The sequence below is a fragment of the Hyperolius riggenbachi genome, chromosome 1 (genome assembly GCF_040937935.1).
Source record: "Hyperolius riggenbachi isolate aHypRig1 chromosome 1, aHypRig1.pri, whole genome shotgun sequence".
Classification (NCBI taxonomy): domain Eukaryota; kingdom Metazoa; phylum Chordata; class Amphibia; order Anura; family Hyperoliidae; genus Hyperolius; species Hyperolius riggenbachi.
The window spans coordinates 257,587,547-257,604,967 of NC_090646.1; the positions used below are offsets into that span (position 1 = coordinate 257,587,547).

The following is a 17,421-nucleotide window of genomic DNA, read 5'->3' on the forward strand; positions in this document are numbered from 1 at the left end:
ATCGGCGCGGAGCGGCGGTGATCGGGCAGTACACGCAGCTAGCAAAGTGCTAGCTGCGTGTACAAAAAAAATAATTATGCAAATCGGCCCAGCAGGGCCTGAGAAATCCTCCTGCGCGGCATACCGCCAGGAAGGTTAAGGATCTCAAGGCTTGTGTTTGCAAAATAAATTAAATAGGAAAGGAAGAAGGAAACAGCTGAAAAAGGATAGTTGAAAAATGGAAGTTGAAAAATGACAGTTGAGAAATGGCAGTTTAAAAATGATAGTTGAAAAAAACGGTTGAAATTTGGCAGTTGGAAAACAACAGTTGGAAAATGGCAGTTGAAAAACAACAGTTGAAATTTGGCAGTTGGAAAATGACAGCTGAGAAATGGCAGTTGGAAAATTACAGTTGGAAATGGCAGTTGCTCCCAGGCAGAAGAAAGGGGTCCGATCAGCGAAAGGGATTTATAATCCCTTTCACTGATTGGTGGGCTAGCGGCCAGTAGCGGGGGCGCGCACGGGGGGGCCCGCGCGCGCGCGACCCGCGGGAGTGCGCGCAGCCCAACTGGACGAGAAATCTCGTCCAGTTGGGCTTAAGTGGTTAAACTGTTGTTTTTTTCAACTGCCATTGTTCAACTGTAATTTTTCAACTGCCATTTTCAACTGCCAAATTTCAACTGACATTTTCCAACTGTCATTTTATAAGTGTCTTTTTTAAACTGTCGATTTCCAACTGTCAAATTTCAACTGTTTAAAGGACCACTACAGTGAAAAAAAAGTGAGCTGTTAAAGGAGAATTGAAGTGAGAGGGATATGGAGGCTGCCATATTTATTTCCTTTTAAGCAATGCCAGTTACCTGGCTATCATTCTGAGCCTCTGCCTCTAATACTTTAATGCCTAATACACACGGTACGATTTTCCGTGCGATAGATGGATCCGATTGATAAATTCCGTCATGTCCGATATTGCTCCCAATCGTTTCTGCGCTCGATTTCTAATAGCAGTGAATGGAAAGAGATAAGAAAAATGAATGAAGATAAGAGAATCGAGCACAGAATTTAGTGCAGAATCGTGTGGAAAAAACGATCGGGTCGGAAAATCGCGCAGAAAATCTTACCGTGTGTACCCAGCATTAGCCACAGCCCCTGAACAAGCACATGCAGATCAGGTGTTTTTGACATTATTGTCAGATCTGACAAGATTAGCTGCATGCTTGTTTTTGGTGTGATTCAAACACAACTGCAGCCAAATAGACCATCAAGGCTGCCAGACAACTGCTATAGTTTAAAAGGAAATAAATATGGCAGCCATTCTTCTAACATCAGTTGCCCTTTAAAAAAGACCTAAACTCGAGCACTGCAGTCAAGGAAAACAAATATAGTGTGTGTGTGTGTGTGTGTGTGTGTGTGTGTGTGTGCGTGCGTGCGTTCGTTCGTGCATGTTCGTGCAGGGCTTTTCAACCTTTTCACTCATTCTACCACTTTTATCACCTAAAAAGTACCACCATTGTGCCTGCATAGTAGATTGGACGTGATCGGGCTTGACTGTTTCTGCTGAGGCATGAACGGAGAGCAGCTACTGCGCATGGGCACACACCGACGAGGAGAACTTTGGGGCTCCCAGCGCTGGATTCCCTCTACTGAGGAGGAAGGGGGAAACCTCCTTAGGATACAAAGGCCTCTTCCTCCCTGAGGTAAGTACCTCCCAGGGCACTTTTTTCTTACAGGTAAACTTCAAGAAAAAAAGGGCATACAGGAGGGGAAAAGTAGGAGGCATTGGCGGGGGAAAAGACTACAACTAGACTGCTAGCCTACAGATTGTCAGTATTGGAAATCTGTAGGTAGATTGCCAATATAGGTAGCCTTACAAGTTCCTCTCCCCCCCAGCCCCCCCCCCCCCCCGCTTAATTATAGGTAGCCCAGTCCCACCACCAGACAGCTGAGAGCTGGGCAGTGACTCACCAGAAAGTTCAGCTCCCCCTTGCTCACTCCATGCTGTGGTGCACTGTGAAATAGTTCACACCTCGGATCATCGGTAAGCCAGCCGCAGTGAAGAGACAGCCAGGCAAACGGTGCACGGTATACTTCACATAGAGAAAGTGAGCAGTGATGTCACTTTCTGTATCTGCACCATTACTGTGCATCGTTGGCCTGGCTGTCTCTTCCCCACTGATCTGAGGTCTGAAGTATGCCACAGAGCAGCACAGCAAGGAGCGAGGGAGGGGGAGCCAAACGTTTTGGAGGCAGGACAGGACCAGGACAAGTGACATGCGGGTAATAAAGTGGCAGGCAAACCTGGTGTGTACCACCTGGCCAACAGCAAAGTACCACCGGTGGTACGCGTACCACTGGTTGAAAAGCCTTGTCACAGAGCAGCTGTATTTGTACTGACATTAGATTACACACAGGTGCACTCTATTTAGTCATTAGCACTCATCAGGCAATGTCTATGGGCAACTGACTGCACTCAGACCAAAGGGGGCTGGATAATTACGCACACTCCACTTTGCAGTTATTTATTTGTAAAAAATGTTTGGAATCGTGTATTATTTTCGTTCCACTTCTCACATGTACACCACTCTGTATTGGTCTTTCACACGGAATTCCAATAAAATTGATTCATGTTTGTGGCCGAATACTTTTGCAAACCACTGTAGATTAAAATGATTTTACCTGTAATACATCCATATAACACAGCCCATGCTAATACATCCATAAAGCACAGGAGATATTGATAGTGCTTCCAAATACAGGCTACACCCTAGTTGACTAGCTGCACAGATGTGGAGAGCCTTAAACCCGAGCAGATTACACAAGTTGCATTCAAAACAGAGGCAGCAAATGAAGGTTGTTAGCTTTGCACGCAGATTGTTAAGTACTAGACTCTTTCACGGTGATGACGTGCCCTCGTGGAAGAGACCTAACCACTAACCACTAGTTTTAAATAAATTGAATTCAAACTGATATACAGGATCTTCTCAAAAAATTAGTATATTGTGATAAAGTTCATTATTTTCTGTAATGTACTGAAAAACATTAAACTTTCATATATTTTAGATTCAAATACACACAACTGAAGTAGTTCAAGCCTTTTATTGTTTTAATATTGATGATTTTGGCATACAGTTCATGAAAACCCAAAATTCCTATCTCAAAAAATTAGCATATTTCATCTGACCATTAAAAGAAAAGTGTAGTCAACCTTCAAATAGTTATGTTCAGTTATGCACTAAATACTTGGTTGGGAATCCTTTTGCAGAAATGACTGCATCAATGCGGCGTGGCATGGAGGCAATCAGCCTGTGGCACTGCTCAGGTGTTATGGAGGCCCAGGATGCTTCGATAGCGGCCTTAAGCTAATCCAGAGTGTTGGGTCTTGCGTCTCTCAACTTTCTCTTCACAATATCACACAGATTCTCTATGGGGTTCAGGTCAGGAGAGTTGGCAGGCCAACTGAGCACAGTAATACCATGGTCAGTAAACCATTTACCAGTGGTTTTGGCACTGTGAGCAGGTGCCAGGTCGTGCTGAAAAATGAAATCTTCATCTCCATAAAGCTTTTTAGCAGATGGAAGCATGAAGTGCTCCAAAACCTCCCGATAGCTAGCTGCATTGACCCTGCCCTTGACAAAACACAGTGGACAAACACCAGCAGCTGACATGGCACCCCAGACCATCACTGACTGTAGGTACTTGACACTGGACTTCCGACATTTTGGCATTTCCCTCTCCCCAGTCTCCCTTCAGACTCTGGCACCTTGATTTCCGATTGACATGTAAAAGTTGCTTTCATCCGAAAAAAAAGTACTTTGGAACACTGAGCAACAGTCCAGTGCTGCTTCTCTGTAGCCCAGGTCAGGCGCTTCTGCCGCTGTTTCTGGTTCAAAAGTGCATAACTGAACATAATTATTTGAAGGTTGACTTTGTTTTGTTTTAAAAACACTTTTCTTTTATTGGTCGGATGAAATATACTAATTTTTTGAGATAGGAATTTTGGGTTTTCATGTGCTGTATGCCAAAATCATCAATATTAAAACAATAAAAGGCTTGAACTACTAGTTCCGTCGTGTGTATTTGAAACTAAAGTATATGAAAGTCTAATGTTTATCAGTACATTACAAAAAATAATGAACTTTATCACAATATGCTATTTTTTTGAGAAGATCCTGTACATGGATGCAGCTAGCCATAAGTAGACTTACATTTTTATCTCCTGTTGTACAAAGATGTTAGTCTACTTATGGCTAGCTGCATCCATGTGTATTAGTTTGCATTCAGTTTATTTAGATTAGGGTTTAGTGCATAGTTTTGCATCTGATTTGTATTCAAGGTGTGTATCTAAGTCCATATAAGGCCAGAAACCCACTAGGAGCGATTTCTAATACAATGGGCTTGATTAACTAAGACAAATAGCATGCCTTGTCAGAGTTAACATGCCTTATCAGAGTAGCATAGCAAGCGCTTCAAATTTATGCTAGTTGGCAATGACGAGAGCTCCACTCCTCCTGCCCTGAGCCCCTGCGCGGGTTTAATCACTTTAAAGGACATTGTCCCTGCACTTTGATTGGCCCAATAGGCTGCCTGTCACGCGCGTGTGATATCCTGCTAGCACCATAGAAGGCCGTTCACGCCAATTGGCGTGGAAAGGTCCTGGGGCTGCCGCCATGTTCATGCCAATTGGCGTGGAGCAGTCGGCAAGAAGTTAACGCATACCAATACCACTTGCGAACATCCTCCAAATTACTGAGGTATTATACATTTTTTTATATTAATTAAAATTCAAGTAAAACTAAACTGCAAATACAGTATATATTCTGGTGTATACGACTACTTTTTAACCCAGGAAAATCTTCTCAATAGTCGGGGGACATCTTATACGCCGGGTGTCGTTTAATAGAGCGGAGGGAGCTCAAAACTGTCCGCAGCCGCATCCCCACCTATCCTATGCGGTGACTGTATGAAAGCAGCAAGGGGCGTTGCTGTACAAGTATGGTAGAAGAAAATCCACTCACCAGGATTCCTGGAAAGAAGTGACTTAACGCGGTCCCGATGACGAGGTAAATATGCATGTTTACTGAGTGTAGTTATGCTTCAAGTGACCATAATTAAAGTTTGATGAGGTGATATAGAGTAATGTGTGCATATGTTGTTGCTGCAAACAAAGGAGATGACATCACTGTTTGATCACAGTTTAGGGTGGGGTGTTAAAGGATTAAGTATGTATATAATAGTGTATCACCGTGTTTGATTGTAACCACACGCCTTGAGAAAGGGGGACCCTGTTAGGCCCCGAAACAATTGTCGGCTATTTGTGGATATAATGGCTCAATAAAAGAGCGTGAATTTTCTACAATTTTGGTGTGCTAATATACTTGAAGATAGACTTTTATTGTGGTATGCCTATACCATAATATCAAGCACCCAACTGAAAATTGGTGGTGTGCCCATCCATTAACCTTCAACACACCGATGATAAGGTGAGGGGGTACCTGAATGAGAAGGTTTGTACACAATAACCATCCGATTGCCGGTAAGGTACATCACTTGCCGTGATTTTGGTTGTTGTATACTGGGTACCACATAGAGTACAGCACCAGTATCTGTACCTGTTTATACAGTATAGCACCAGTACATACAGTACAGTATACAAATGTCCAAGAGTCAAGAGGGGTAGTCTTACAGAGCGAGTATATCCCAAAATGTATATTTTCACTTGAAAAGTTAGGGGTCATCTTATACGCCCAGTCGTCTTATACGCCGGAATATAGAGTAATCATATGAGATAAATAACTGTAACTGTAGAAGTAATCATAAATAAGATTCCTGGAGTCCCATATTCTTAATTTTGGTTTTAAGGGTTGAAAATCTTTGTCCAATGTGTGTCTGAGGTATAATGTCAAACAGACACACAGATAGATAGTGACCTAATGAACGTTTCATCACTATCCAGCTATCAAAAGTGATGCACAGCCACAAAGATGTTTTATGGCCTCTAATTAGTTTTCAGAACTGCCACTGCATTCTGACTTCTCCAACTGCAGAGAAAATGCAATGAGAAATAAAAAACACATGCAAGTTCTAAGAAGGATCGGTACTACATATACACATGGTTATATGATCATACCACATGCCACTTCAGGTACTCTTTAGTCTTTAGGTTTTGTAAAACACACTGACATACAGTATGATCATTATCTCACCTTTATATTTTATCCCTGATCCGAGTTATGTATTGCTCTGGAAAAGCTGCACTCATTACTGTTGTGTAGATAGTGTTTCTAAAAGGAATAGAACATAAAGCTGGTTATATTATTTACACAAAGAAGTCACACCATTGTAAAACCTGTAATTCTTAAAGTGAACCCGAGGCGAGAGGAATATGGAGACTGCCATATTTATTTCCTTTTAAACAATACCAGTTGCCTTGCAGTCCTGCTAATCTGTTTGGCTGCAGCAGTGTCTGTATAATGCTAGGTACACACGATTCGTTTTTTAGGTCAATTTTCCGTCTAATCGATTCTTTGCTCGATTCTCTTATCTTTTCACATCAATTTCCATTCACTTCTATGAGAAATCGACTAGAAAAGCGATCAGAAATAATATCGGACGTGACAGAATTTATTTATTGAACCATCAATCTGCCAAAAAAAGTTATGGTGTGTACCTAGCATAACACCAGAAACAAGCATGCAGCTAATCTTGTCAGATCTAACAATATTGTCAGAAACACCTGATCTGCTGCAAGCTTGTTCAGAGTCTAGGGCGAGGCAGAAAATCAGCATGGCTGCCAGGCAACTGGTATTGCTTAAAAGGAAATAAATATGGCAGCCTCCCTATCGCTCTCACCTCGGGTTCACTTTAAGCAAGGGGGAATTTCCATGTTCCTGACACCACTGCATATCCCAGGAGTATCTTCAGTTCCTGAAATGCCTAAGTAAAAATATATCAAACTCCCTGCACCACCACTATTTACAGAGTTAGCCAATAGAAATCAGAACACAAAATACCCGTATATACTCGAGTATAAGCCGACCCGAGTATAAGCCGACCCACCAACTTTTGCCTTAAAAAAATTGGGGAAAATGATACAAAATGGATTAACGCCCACATTTTATTCCAGAATAATCCACAACTCTTCTACTGTACAGAAGAGTTATCCTGGCAACTATCAGTTCTTTATTTTAAAATATAACATTTAAAATGTTAATTTTGGATCAAATGCTTAGCTGGTTTCTGTGTCTGACTTTATTTCTACTACAACCATAGAGTTTCTGTGGTTCCCAGAGAGTACTGCATAAGGGGATAGCTCTGCCTCAATATACAGAAAGGGACAAAAACAGGTATAGTTTAAAACCTCCCAATGCTAAAATAAACATGTAAAAATAGAAATTATTAAAGAACAAATACTTACACATTTTGCACTGGCTTTACAGACAAAACCTGTGAGTAAGAATGCAGAAAAAATTAATATACAACTAGACCCTTGCACTCTGTAACAAAATTTTCAGCCTTATTTCTTCTATCCTATAAGTTCCTATACCTGTTCTAATGTGGTCTGGATTACTGCAGCCTTTTCTAGTTGCACTGTCTCTGTAATATATGTAATCTTCTTTTCTTTGTCAAGCCTTGTCGAGCCAAAGAGGAATGCACTGTCTCTGCTGTGATAGGGAAAAGTTATGCATGCCCTCTGCACGCCCCCGGCAGGCTATCCTGTGTGTGTATGAGTCACAGGTAATGTCTCTGCTCACAGCCAGCGTCTCTGCAAGGCTCGTGGAGCTGAGACATTTCAAACAGCTGTGAGTGTAGAGAGATCAGTGCTGAGCTCAGACAAGCAGCTAAGGCAAAACATGGGAGTAATATTCCAGCAATCAAGTCACATTTGAGAGGAGCATCTGCAAACAGGAACCTGCTCTGATGATGTATTTCCTGTTTGGCGGCCATCTTCATTTTTTACAAAAACAATGAATAAAACAGTGATTTTATCACCAGGAAAGCAGTGGGGAGCGGCGAAAATGTCACAGAGGGGGTTAGGAGAAGACAATAAACAGGCTGGTATGTTTATTTATGTAAGATTTTCACAGTACAGATTCTCTTTAAAGAAAACCTGAGGTTGCAGAATACAAAAAAATGTATACTCACCCGGTAATCAGGCTCAGTCGCGCCGGTCAGCTCTTCTGCGCATGCGCGGAGGGGCTGCTCATGTACAGAAGAGCCAACTGGCGTGACTGAGCCAGATTACTAGGACTAATTACAGCTGAACAGAGGCACTCGGGAGGACGGCAAAGGACACATCGGTGCTCATGGGGCGGGAGGAAGCCCCTGTTGAGTATAAATTTGTTTTATTCTGAGATTCCAGGTACACTTTAAACATTTTACACTTTAAATATAAAATAGGTACTCTTTAAGCAAATATAAGATTATGCTTTAAACAATTAACTCAGAATTGGTAAATAACGATGTAATAGAAATGTAAGAAATGTTTTTACGCATTCTCGCACTAGGCAATACATTTGCATTATATGAAAACTGTGAAAGTATAGTAAATAAATGTAACCTTAAATAAAGTGTCAATGTTAATATTTTCTTGTCCAGTCGCATTCATGGCTCTTATAGCTGGTGTCCTGTAAAATATTAAAATAAAAAATAAATAAAAAGTTATTTGAACAAAAGACCAGGATTTTAAAAGACACCAGTGAGAAAAAAAGTGCCCCAAATGGGTACTCACCTATTGAGAGGGAAGCTTCTGGATCCTCAAAACTTCCCTCGCCGTCCGCCGCTGGGCCGCTCCACCCCAAAACCGCCATCTGTGCATGTGCAGTGGCATGAACTTGCTTAGGCCTACGTGGAGAAAGCCGAATCCAATTGGGTTCATGCTACTACGCAATGCACAAGCCATCTGCACAGTAGCACGGACCTGATTGAGCTCAGCTTTTTCCACCAAAGCACGAGTGGTGTAAGCTCTAGGAGGACACAGCGCTGGATCGGTGAGGAGGAGGGAGACGGGGTAAGTCTCTGGAGGATCCAAAAACTTCCCTCTCCTGGGGTAAGTATCTAACTTTTAAATTTTTACTCATGGGTTTACTTTAACATTTTTTAATGTGATGCAGAGTAATTGTATCTTTTATTTATACAACTGTACTAAAATGATTTATGAGATCAATAATAAATGTGACCCATAAAACATGAATTTTTCTTTATTCTTTGATATATAGAGGTCAATTTATGGTGCTTCCCGGATCTTATCTGTAGTTCCAAGAAAACTGGAGCAATTTGCTAGATAAGCGAAATGTGCAAATAAACTACACAGAATTTATGCTATGCAAAGATTTTAAGGCATATTTTCATTTATGTGACTCCTCATTCTTTGGATCTGTCATACCTTCGGTCATCAGAGGGTGGTGGGGTGGTCCAGTGGTCATAATTTGTTTCTACATGGAACCATCTATATTACAAAAATAAAGCATAAATACAAAACACTTAAAATATTTTACACTCAAGACAACATCAATAATATCTGACAAAATATAATAAGGATCTTGTCTCAGTAGCCTACATTGTCCAATGAATTAAAAAACAAAAACAAAAAAACACAGACGGGGTACCAGGAATAAAATGAAGTTAAATAGCGTTGATATATAGTGTATTGAGGTAGAGCAAACTGTCTTTGAAAGAGACTAGAAGGTAATTCCCAAACAACATCATTTGTTGGTAAGTTTCTACCAATGTTGCTTTTGTGGTTAAAAAACACATTCCCTTTTAAAAATGATCTGTGGCTGCCTTATATTACTATCCTTAGTTTGCACAGAGACAGGTCTAGTGTATAAACATTAACATTCAATAACTTAGTAATCCGAGTGCTCAAATGTTACCTTTTATGTGAAAAGAGCTTTAAGTGGCTACAAATTCATCTTGAAATTTTGATCACATGTTCAGAAGCAACAGACTGCAGCCAGTCGTATTTAGTTACTGTAGATGCTGCTGTGCCTGGTGTCTAGACTGCATCATCTTCACTGTCCAGACTGAAAGGGCTGGCACAGTCTGAATCTGTCTGAGAAGATTGCAGTCTACAACACAGGCAATCAGTGGTGCATAAGTGGTAAGAGTCTGGACTCCCAACAACGTACTTTAAAAATGTTTAGCATCCCTATTCTGCTATATCTCAGGTGGAAGAATAGAATAGTTGGTGCCATGCTTGCCCTTTAGCCAATAGGTTCCCTGCTAGGAATTAAATTTGGGGGGCATCCTGAACTTTTGCCAGCTTTCCACAGTCCAGAGTAGTTTAATTGGCGGGTTGATCAATGTTTGGTATCCTCTGAACGGTTTTGGCTGGTCCAAAAGATCCCACTGCAGGAATCCCTGTGTTATAGCCAGATTAGACATTTTTTAGGGCCTACACTACAGCCACCTCAGCCTTTTTAAATAATGTACTACAAAGGTATCAATGAGATGTTATTTCTAGACTATATTTAAGGCTATGAGATAGCAGAGGTGAACATTCTGTGGTCTACTTGAAGGCCTGGGCGAGGGAGCTTGGATTCCCCATCAGCTCTAAATCCTGGCCTGCTATATAGAGGAATGTGGGTGTAGTGGCTAGTAGTCACATCTTAAAGGACACTCCAGTTAACTAATGTTGAAGTGGTACTACACTCCTTACTGGTTGCAGAAGATATTCCCCTCAACACCCTCAGCATGTTTTAGAGGCTGTGGATAGGAAGGTACATTGTTCCACATTTTCTGGTCATGTCAGGAAGCGCTGCAATTTTGGACAGACTGGAAGGATATGCTGATGTTGATGTTCTTCCCCTTCTGGTTTCTCTCAGTCTACAGCAGGCTTTATTATTGGGCCCCCAACTCTGGCACTCCAAGTGCTTTACACAAGTTGTATAGGTTTCTGTGAATTGGGCCTTATGGGCTATTGCTTGGAAATGGAAGTCTAGTTCCCTCTCTCAGCTTGTTAATGAAAGGGTGGATGTTACCATGCTTATGGAGAAAATGCACTATGTTAGTTTAGACTTATGTGACAAGTTTTATTCAATATGGGACAAATGGCTGGTTTATAGAGGTATTGAGTTTTGAACATATAGCTTTTGACAGTTTCTGGAAATTGGACATTTTACTCTGACCTCTATTTTATGTATAACCTATGTTGGATTTAATTAAGCAAGTTTGGGTTTTGATTTCTATTGTTTTGTTTTGCCTTTTCTTCTTTAGTTTTTTTCATATTTTTGTCCTATCTCTGTTGACTTACCACTAATTTTATCTTGTAATACGGATGGTTGTTTACTTTTTGGAAGAAGAGGAAGGCCCGCACGTTGTCCTAAACGAAGTCCTTTATTATGGACGTATCCAAAGAATCAGCACACACAATCACACATCTCCAGCTGACATGTTTCAGACCAGGTGGTCCTTAATCATAGCTGGAGTAAGGTTGACACAGGAAAAGCTTATATACCTTCCTCCTGTGGGGGAGGCGGCCCTGTAACCAGGGATAACCTTCAACTCCACATGAAGAGGGGATATTAACAATAATAGGCATGTTAAAAATAATAAAATCAACTATATACGATAACAATAATACAGGTAATAAAAAGAGGGAGAAAATGAAGCGGGCTCAGGTGCAGAATTAGGTAATTAAGGCTAAATCCCACCGGGAATTTAGACCGTTAGGAACTCAGGAAGCTATCTCCGCGGCGAATGGCCATAGGTTCCCCATAAAACAGTTTATTAACTGTGGCACCCGTTACGTCATATATTTGGTTAACTGTAGTGAGTGTGCCATGCAATATGTAGGGTGCACCACCAGACCCTTGCGTGCCAGAATAGGGGAACATTACTGCGGTCCGGGTTGGTTGAGTACCAATGTTTCGAATGTGGCGAAACATTTTCGCCAAGTTCACCACGGCGACATGTCCTCTTTTTCCTATCATGGCCTAGAAAGGATATCCCAAAGTGTTAGGGGTGGGGATGCAATCAAACAATTAAAAAGCCGCGAGGCCTTATGGATCTATAGGTTGGGCACGAGACTCCCTAACGGTCTAAATTCCCGGTGGGATTTAGCCTTAATTACCTAATTCTGCACCTGAGCCCGCTTCATTTTCTCCCTATTTTTATTACCTGTATTATTGTTATCGTATATAGTTGATTTTATTATTTTTAACATGCCTATTATTGTTAATATCCCCTCTTCATGTGGAGTTGAAGGTTATCCCTGGTTACAGGGCCGCCTCCCCCACAGGAGGAGGGTATATAGGCTTTTCCTGTGTCAACCTTACTTCAGCTATGATTAAGGACCACCTGGTCTGAAACATGTCAGCTGGAGATGTGTGATTGTGTGTGCTGATTCTTTGGATACGTCCATAATAAAGGACTTCGTTTAGGACAACGTGCGGGCCTTCCTCTTCTTCTGCTATAGTTTCAAGGATCTGGCCATCCTGGTTCCAGCACTGTCCGGTTCTGAGTGAGCGGTGTTTTCGAGTGTCTGTTTACTTTTTGGACATATCGTTGCAATTTTTGTGATACTTTGTAATGCTTTGTTGTATTATCCTATACTTTTGACAATAAACCTCTTTATAAATGAAAAATGTTTGTCACCAGCTAATTGAGGAGCTTTACACAGACATAAATAAGCTATGTAACTGCTTGACTAGGAAAACATTTCAGCCTAAACTTAAACTAATCTTTACTCACTGTCCTGTTAAGGGATCCAAGGGCCAGAGATCAGCAGGTCCATCTCTATTTCTGGTGATAACCAACCCCTCTCTTGGCTGTGTGCCACCCATGATGTAATATGTCTGAGCAATAATTGGGGTCTTTGAAAGCTGCAAAGCAGCAGCTTGGAAATCTCTGGCTTCATTCAGTGTCTAACAAAGAGTATAGATACAGAAAAATAATCATTATCTGACGGCAGGTTTGCTACTGTTATCATTTAGCATGGATCATGTTTGTAATAGCAGTATAGTCACTTTGGACCACCTGGCTCAATATATACTCACGTCTCTAATCAGCCAGCTGACAGGGGAACTTCTCTTGAATAAAGCAGAGATTGCACTCTCCCACCACTCCGCATGCACTGTGTTAAAATGCTGATAGTTAGGTTAGACATAAGACATTCAATAATATGCATCTGCTTATTAGCATGCTTCTGTAGACATTATAGAGGTGCTGTAGGGTTAATGAGGAATCACTGCCCCAATTCAGGGGTGGCTGCAGGAATAAATTATCGTTAGTTGCATACTTGGTCTAATAGTGGTGTGGCTGTCTCATTTACCGTACAGATCCAGCAATAAAAAAACATGACATGGCACCAGTATATTATAGGCGACCCTTATGTACAGTATGGATGAAATGGGTGGGTGGCTAATATTTAGACCCGTGGAAAGAGCCTGATTATGAAAGTGCTATGCTGGTGGTTAGGAAAATTCATGCAAGATCTATAGCACCAGCAAGCCAGCTCCCAGCGCGTCCTCTGCCTCTATTAATTGTACCTGAATGTTTTTTATTTCTCCCAGGCAAATGAAGACATGGTTATAGGTTGGCTGCTGCCAATAATGTTGGTTCCTTTGAATAAAACACATTTACATTTGTAGAAATAGGAAAAACAAGTCACAGGTCCCTCTTCTAGGTGCTGTGTAGTTATAGTTTTTTTTTAATAATAATAATAATTCCAATATTTGTATAGCGCTTTTCTTCTGTCGGACTCAAAGCGCTTGTGAGGCAGCCACTAGAACACACTCAGTAGCAGTAGCATTGTTAGGAAGTCTTGCCCAAGGTTTTCTCACTGAATAGGTTCAGACTTACTGAACCATTAAACTATCGAGCCACTGGGATGATCAACTTTGAAGCATACCTGAACTAACATGTGACATGATGAGATAAACATAGGTACATATAGTACTAGTCCTAGTAAGAAACACTCTTCATTGCAAGTGTTAAAAAAAAACAGTCCTGTTCTCTATGCAAAGGAAGCAATAGAACAGCAAGTAGAATACAGCCCATTGTCTTGAAAAGTAAATAAAATGCAAACACCTCTATTTGGTTGTCAAAACACTGCTGATAATATATTATTTCTGAAAAGTTCAAACGGTAATTGCTTTTGTTAATTTAGCAGCTGAATGAAGCAAATTTTACACCAGACTCTCATGGCTACTTTTCCAGTCTTAAAATGTAGTCTTTAAACTGAAAATAAAAATGTTACTAATGTTCTAGTTATCATTAATACTACACATTCTTTTTAAAGGTTTCAAATTATGTTTGTAAAGCAATTTTCTTTACCTCTTGCATCTCCTGATACAGTAAACTTTAAAGGGCTTATACCAGTCCATAATCCAACATAACCTAAAAAGGTGGTTCCTGTATAGACAACCTGCAAAAGAAACGACAACACTTAATGTTACTATTTACAGTACTGCATCACAACCAAGCGATCTCCATGGCATGTGCTAAAACAAAATTGTTACCCATACAGTTTCATTTTGATTTGGCATTGTTTAGTTTAGTCCCAGTGCCGGGATTTGGTTATCCAGCTGAGATCTTGGATACATAATGCTATCTTAAAGAGAAACTTCGACCACAAATTGAACTTTATCCCAATCAGTAGCTGATACCATCTTTTACATGAGAAATCTATTCCTTTTCACAAACAGACCATCAGGGGGCGCTGTATGACTGATATTGTGGTGAAACCCCTCCCACAAGTAACCCCTCCCACAAGAAAAGTTCAAAATTTTGTGGGAAATAGCTGTTCACAGCTGTTTCCAACTGCCAAAAACCATGCAGCAGCTACATCACCTGCCAACAGTAAACTGTTCACTGGAGTTCCTCTTTAACAGTTGTCCTACAGTTGCTATAGTTGTTCTCCCCCATCATTTTGCTGTCCCAAACCCTGTTACCAAAACCCTCTGACATCTGACTCTAACCTCTCTAACATCCAGGAGCTTTGCTCACTACCTGTTACGTTGCAGAATAATTCTGCATGCCAACTCACTGCCCATACAATTCTATGGGGCTGTTCACACTTCTGTTATGTAATGCATCACATAATTCCAACTCACTGCATGCAGGCTTTGAATTTAAGTCTACGTCCAGTCTCCATTGCAGTTCACACTCATACCGTGTGCATTATTGCCAGGGCTTTCCAACCCTGTCCTCAAGAACCACCAAAAGTACTTGTTTTGCAGAAAACAACAAACATTCACAGGTGAGGTAATTAGTGTCTCAGTAGCTGACTGTAAGCCCTGCATTATGCAGCATGTGCAAAGGCCCTAAACAATAGACACATAGCCTTAGCCTCCTCTATAACCTATTTTTGATTCCCAACCATAGATTATATAACTAATTTATTCCTACCTTATACACTAATACTTCTACAAATGTTGATCCCCAGCTGATACTCATCTTTCATTGTCTCTAACCCATGTTGATTCCAATCCCCCCCTAGTTAATGAATTAATTAGATTAAAAAAAAAAGACGTGTAACTCAAGTTTAACCTTTTGAGCCTCCCTGCCCTTCAATGCAGAAAAAAGAAAAGCCACAAGGGCAAAAGCATGTAACCACTTAAGGACCGGGGCTGTTCTTTGAGATCTGCGCTGCCTGGGCTTTTCAGCCCGCAGTGCAGATCGTGAGCAAGGCAGGGCGATCAGACTTCCCCCCCTTTTTTCCCTGCTGGGGGAGTCTGATCGCCGCCGCTCCATGTGGCCGAGTGGTGGGGGCTCTTCAAAGCCCCCCTCCGCAGCGTTTTCCGTGCTCCCTCCTTCCCCTTACCTCCCTCTTCCTTATTATTCTGCGCAGGACGGATATCTGTCCTGCGCAATGTAGGATAGGCTTCAGCCTATCAAATGACGGTGATCCCCGGCCAATCAGAGGCCGGGGATCGCCGATCTGCCTTACGGCGCTGCTGCGCAGCAGCACAGTATGATGTAAACAGTGGGGATTTCTTCCCCACGTGTTTACATTAGGCGTGCGAGCCGCGATCGGCGGCTCGCACACTGTTCACAGAGACAGTCTCCGTGAACTGACATGGAAAGGCCGCTCGAACGAGCGGCCGGTTTCCATGTAATAACCACTTAAACCCGCCGCCGCCTATCGGCGTTAGGTGGTCCTTCCTTGATTTGTTTGAGGTATCATACCACAACCAGATATCAAAGTTGTGGGTGCCCTTGAGATTAAGAAAAACATTCAAGTCCCATTTACAATTTGCCATAAATGCTCCCTATGGTACGATTTTCCACATCTTAACCACTCTTACTGTGAAGAACCCCTTTCTGATCAAGTGGTAAAATGTACTTTCCTTCCTGCATACTTCATGTCCACTTATCCTTTGCACAGACTTAGAGATTAAAAGCTTGTTTACCAAGTTTTGTTATTGCCTTTGGTTGTTTTTATACATCTTAATTAGATTGCCTCAATTCAATTCAAGCACTTTATTGTCATAGTGTAACACAACGAAGTTACTTTTCATGGCAGCCCCACGGTACACATAAGGACCATAGTGATAGTAACAAAGGTAGAAATAGAGAAATTATACAAGTATGTCAGGAGTTTCAGATATTTAAACAATTTGTACACAGTGTTAACTATTTCATAGAAGATTCAGAGTTTAACAATTTTATCGCAGCTGGGGAAAAAAGCTGGTTTTCAGTCTTTATGTGTGTATGTGGATTGATCTAAAAGATGGAAAGAACCCAAACAAGGCGTTTCTAGAATAAGTGTTGTCCTTGATAATGTTTTTGGCCCTTCTCATACAGCGAGACTTATACAAGAGTTCAAGTTATAGATAGGCTGGCAGTCATGGGTGAAAAGGGTGTAGAGAGGACTTAGTACACAGCCCTGTGGCACGTCAGTGCTCAGGGTAAGGGAGGAGGATGTGTGTTTTCCTAACCTGCCTGCCAGAGGGCGATTTGTAAGAAATTCCATTAACCAGTTACATATGGAGGGTGCACGACCTAGTGCATAGAGTTTGTTGATCAGCTGATTAGGTACAATGGTGTTAAATGCTGAGCTGTAGTCAACAAAGAGCATCCTAACATAGACTGTGTTTTTAGTTAAGTTTTTATGCTCTCCAGAATCTGCTTGCATTGAACACTGTTGGTCAATTTATTATCCACTAGTATTCCCAAGTCCTTCTCCATGTCTAATTTCACCATCTGTAGTTTGTCACTATCCCGAGTGTTCATAAGTCTACATAATAAGTATAATTTGTGAATTTGTGAAAAAGTTTAATTTGTGAATATGGAAATATCACACTCTATTTCATCTACTGGGTCATTAATAAATAGATGATAAATGATCCCAGTGCTGACTCTTGTGGTACCTCACTGCTAAAGGTGCCCATACATCAAATTATGTATGGGCAGATCGACCAAAAGACAGATCTCTCTCTGATCTACTCTGATCCAATCTGATCGGAGAGAGATCTGATATCTCGGTAATATATATATATC

The 17,421-nt window shown here is 41.2% G+C and overlaps 1 protein-coding gene across 1 annotated transcript in view; it reads right to left on the reverse strand.

The window, feature by feature from the left end:
• Positions 1–17,421, reverse strand: part of LOC137504713 (N-acylethanolamine-hydrolyzing acid amidase-like) — a 49,392-nt gene that overhangs the window by 5,015 nt on the left and 26,956 nt on the right. The window contains exons 4-10 of the mRNA XM_068233301.1: positions 14,254–14,344; positions 12,975–13,051; positions 12,670–12,842; positions 9,362–9,424; positions 8,537–8,603; positions 7,394–7,422; positions 6,183–6,260 (exon numbers count right to left, since the gene is read on the reverse strand). Of these exons, the coding sequence (XP_068089402.1) occupies positions 6,185–6,260; positions 7,394–7,422; positions 8,537–8,603; positions 9,362–9,424; positions 12,670–12,842; positions 12,975–13,051; positions 14,254–14,344 (576 nt within the window). The 3' untranslated portion in view covers positions 6,183–6,184. The remainder of the gene's footprint in view (positions 1–6,182; positions 6,261–7,393; positions 7,423–8,536; positions 8,604–9,361; positions 9,425–12,669; positions 12,843–12,974; positions 13,052–14,253; positions 14,345–17,421) is intronic.